We start from the raw sequence: 4,713 nt of genomic DNA, 5'->3' as shown, positions 1-4,713 counted from the left end.
AACTCTGGCTATTATTCAGACGAATTTCAATCTTCTTTAGATATTCTTCTTGACAGGAATTTATAGGTTTCATAGCCAACAATTCGTTCTTTTTAGAATTTAAAATGTCGGTATTACAAAGGAAGCTACTATGTTTAAACTTCAAAAGAATGCTAAAATCATAAAAACTGATCAAAATTGTTAAGAAATAAAAAAACCTCATCTTGAATATTTTTTAAATGTGTAGATGAAAGTTATGTTCGTAGTTCTTTTTTCTATATATATATTTTTAAAAATTGTTAAGCGTAAGTGTTCAATTGACTAATAATTATTATCGTACTTTAATATTTTACTATTCAAAGTTTAAATATATAATTTGTTTTTGTAAAGCCAACAGCTGAATTTAAAGTTTCTTAGTGAAAATGTTCCAAATATTCATCATCCTAGGATGAAAAGGAATAATTTCTTTATACAAAAAACGTAAAGAAATTCATCCAAATGATAGACAAAACGGTTTGATTTGATTGTACTTTTTTCTAAAAAATTTTCACACTGCCTTAAAATTTCGTTTGATGGACAGCGAAATAAAATATTCTATAAGTGAAATTTTCACGTCATCTATTAATACTTATAACAAAAGAAGTTCTTAGTAAACAAGTCATATAAATTTTTTTAACTTAATGTACATACTTTTACGTGGGCTTCTTCAATGTAATAATTGCCGTACTGCTGAATAAAGCAATCAGCTCTCTGAATAAATTTTTTATTCGTTTCTGGAGTCCACCAGTCCCTAGAGAATCCGTTTTTACCAAATTCTCTACCTTCGTTATCAAAAGCACGGGTCATTTCATGTCCCAAATCAAATGCACCAATCCCGGCGTAATTCAAATAGTCAGGCCTATTCATATCGTAGAAAATGCCTTGTAGAATTCCAGCAGGGTAGTCTAACAAATTGGAATTCATATTTAATATATGAGTTGATGAAAATTTCAACACGAAACGTGGTAATAATACAAAATTCATTTAATATAAGGTCTTTCAAATTATTGAAGATTCTCTGTAGTGAAGAGACGCAAAGTACATAAAAAAACTGCCAAGAATCCTTATCTAAATGAATTATATATTTTGGACTTTTGTGGATTTTCGGCAATCATCAAATAATGAGTTTATGCGTCATTTTATGTTAACATTTCATAAATTGTGAGATAAAAGTGAAAAATAAAACATAAAATTTAGCGGAATTCGACAAGTGCTTACGTATGAATATATCTCAATCTATTGAATCGATTGGTACCGAATTTTATACATAAGTCTGTATAATAGAGATGAACGCCGAAACGACAATTTCTCGGATCCGGATTTTTCAATTTTTTAATTTTCCAATTGATTGATATTATCAAACTCATTATAATCTTCATTAATATTCTGACTAGTCCGATTTCTTAAAACCAGTTGAACAAGAAAACAAACACCAAATTATTGTAGACGAATAAAATTAATTTTATTAAGCGCATTTTTGATAGTACAATGAACCACATTAAAATATAAAATAAATGTCCCAATAATCGTGACTTTCCCAATAACTGTAAGACTTGCTCATAATTTGAATATATTCTTCAAAAATATTGTGAAGGTAACATTTAATGAAGAAAATCATACATTTTCAGCATTTCATAATAGAAATAAAATTGGAATGCAATCGAATCAAATAAAAAGTAAGAAAGTTGGCGTCAAGACTGATCGAAAGTTTACCTCATTATATATCTGAAAATTCGTTATGTTTTCCGTAATATTTTTATTTTTATTCAAATACATTTTTTAGATTTTCTACTTTTATCATTTTTTCCAACATAAAATTTATTAACTCAATGGTTTTATGAATAAAGTGGTGAATTGCTTTAAAATTATTTTACTTGATTTAATATTAAATTATTATATTGGCACACTTTTTTATATCTATGCGAATTTTCAAATTGTAAGCATTATCAAAAATCGTACCCGCTCTTTCATGTTTTCCGAGATTTTTCTCTAAAATCACAATATGGGGGCAAATTTGCCAGTGTCGTCAGTTGTGATATGTCCAGAAATCGATGTTTTCTTGTCTCTTCTCATCCGAATGCATTTTTAATGCTCAGTAACAGATTCTTGGTACATTTTTGGACAATATTTCTTATCTTACCTAGTTCAAAAATGTTCTGTTTTCAATGTAAAAAATGAAAGTTCAAAATTTACATAATTGGTAGATTTTCTAAAATATTCGTGATATCAGATCATTAGAATTTGATGCGAATTGCTTCAATTTTGGATTTGATTTAAAGAAAATACATATAGTCAAAATTTATATTTTGGTGCAAACCAATCTTACAGTTTCGTAAAATTCTCATACTAAAATAGACCTACCAATGCTGTTTTCCAGTGGAGTATATGCAGCGCCAGGATATTCATAAATAGCGTCCATGTGGAGTGTCCAATCAAAATTGTTCGAAGACTTCCTTAAATTTTTGAAAGAACGGTTTAAATAAAAGATAAGCAAGTTTGAACTTGCTTCAACGTAATCATTTGCTGGTACTTCTACCGGGCTGTAGTATTGGTTAAGAATCTTGTCATCGAAAATTTCTTTGGGATATCCAATACAATATTTCATAGAATCAAGTTTAGCCAAACCAATTGTCCTTGTTTTTTCGTCCATCCAGTTAGCCTAAAAAAACCAAGATCACGTAGAAGATGATGTTTCTATCTCTATGACTTCTACATAAGAATGCAGAAATGCAATATACATGCACTCTTTTTTGTTTTTTTAGCCCTATTATAGGTAATGAGAGAAAACAAACAACCCACCTAAATCACATTTGATCAGAAAAATTTGTTCTTTAGTATGGCTGGTTTAATGTAAACTTTTTTGGTTGAAATTTCGTCTTTTTTTAAATTGAATGTTTAAGCAAAAAATTTGTTGATTCTATTTTTGGTTAAAAAATCATATTGTTGAGTGTGAAATTTAATTATTTTGTTAAAAATTAATTTCGCTTGATCAAAAATGAGCTATATTGTTGAAAAATCATCTTCTCAGGATTGGAAACAAACTATTTCCTAAAACATACCATTTTGTGGCATAAAAACTCAAATATTTTGATCAAATTTGGTCTCTATGTGTACAAAATTAATGTTTTTGTTTGATGATTAAAATATTTGTTAAAAATTGATTCTTTGTTATATTCTGATAATAAAGCCTGTTTTTCTTAGTGGCGAAATATAATTGTATGAGCTTAAAATAGAAAAATTGATTTTTTGTCAACAATTTAAATTTTTTATTAAAGTGTAATCGTTTTGTTCAAAACTCATCTTCGTAGAGTCCAAATTCATATGTTTGGTTAAAAATTATTCCATTTTGTTTAAAATTTACTTCTTTCGCTAAAAATTTTAATATTTTGTTAAAGATATTTTTGTTGGTGAAAATGCAAATTTTTTGTTTGAAATTCGTCTTTTTTTTAAATGCAACTGATTTTGCTTTCTTTTTTTTTTAATTCGATGATTTGGTTCATAATGCATCTTTTTATCTTGAAAATTTAACTGATTGTTTCAGGCATCAACTTTTCTCATGGAAAACTCGTATTTTTTTTTTTTTGGTTAAATTTGACTATTTTTTAGATTAGAAATTGAAAATGTTTTTCATTAAAATGTAAAAGATGTTAGAGCTTTCGAAGTTCGCATTTTTTAAAAGAAAATGAATCTTTTTGGTTAAAAATTAACCTTCTCTGATTAAAAATTTGCTTATTTCTGAAAAGTTAATGTCCTTATTAAAAATATAAATACACAATTTTTTGTCGAACAATTGACATGTTTTTTTTTAAATTCCAATGATTGAATAATTTAAAATCATTGTTTTCAGCAGTTATGGTAATTGATTGATTTAAAAATTCACGTTTAATTCATTTTTCGCTCGTCAGTTAGGCATAACTTGGATAAGTCACAATTGACTTCGAATCAGTCACTTTTCACTGCTCTCAATTGATAGTGTAAATTAATCCCTTTTTTTAATAACTTCTTAACTGATTTTCATTTCCAGCAATTAATTCATTTCCTGCCCCGACTCATGATATTACTTTCGACTTCTATTTCCAAAACTAGATTTTGAAATAATTTGTTAGAAAATCTCACCTCTTTCACAATTTTCTTCAACTGTTGTTCAATGTCAACTGCTAATTTTTCTGCCCTTTTCTTCGATTTTTGGCTGAAATCCTTCCTGATATATACAGCGTGAATACTTAATTTTAGCGCAGTAGATCTTTGTAGGCATTCATGTGATCTATCAGTCCATTCAGGTTGATCACCAAACATAATGTTTATCTCCCTTTTCCGTTTTTCAATTTTTTCAGTCAGATAACCTAAATCATACTGAACTGCTTTCCAGAAGAGGTAATTAGCCAGCGCCCTTTTTGAAGCTGTGTTCATTAATTGTTCGAATTTTTTGAAAAAAGTAGGCTCACGCACTATTATTATTTCATTGTCACCAATTACTAGAATTGGTTTGAGAATTGCGTTGAAGTATTGCTTCCAAGGAATACTAGGATACTGTTTTGCAAGATCGGACAATTTCATTTGCTTAGCAGCTTCTCCACTCACAGCGATCTAAGGTTATATTCAAAAATACTTATTCGTAGGGTAATGAAAATAACAGAAACAAAGATTTGGGAAGTCCAAAGTGGGTTTATGCCAGGAAGGTCATGTACGGATCAA

The 4,713-nt window shown here is 28.3% G+C and overlaps 1 protein-coding gene across 1 annotated transcript in view; it reads right to left on the bottom strand.

Annotated features, from left to right (window-relative positions):
• Positions 1–4,713, bottom strand: part of LOC117169879 (neprilysin-2-like) — a 55,744-nt gene that overhangs the window by 46,522 nt on the left and 4,509 nt on the right. Inside the window, exons 5-7 of the mRNA XM_033356388.1 lie at positions 4,135–4,605; positions 2,380–2,677; positions 670–923 (exon numbers count right to left, since the gene is read on the bottom strand). Of these exons, the coding sequence (XP_033212279.1) occupies positions 670–923; positions 2,380–2,677; positions 4,135–4,605 (1,023 nt within the window). The remainder of the gene's footprint in view (positions 1–669; positions 924–2,379; positions 2,678–4,134; positions 4,606–4,713) is intronic.

This window comes from Belonocnema kinseyi, chromosome 3 (assembly GCF_010883055.1).
Source record: "Belonocnema kinseyi isolate 2016_QV_RU_SX_M_011 chromosome 3, B_treatae_v1, whole genome shotgun sequence".
NCBI classification, from domain to species: Eukaryota; Metazoa; Arthropoda; class Insecta; order Hymenoptera; family Cynipidae; genus Belonocnema; species Belonocnema kinseyi.
This window is presented reverse-complemented; position numbering and strand designations above follow the sequence as displayed.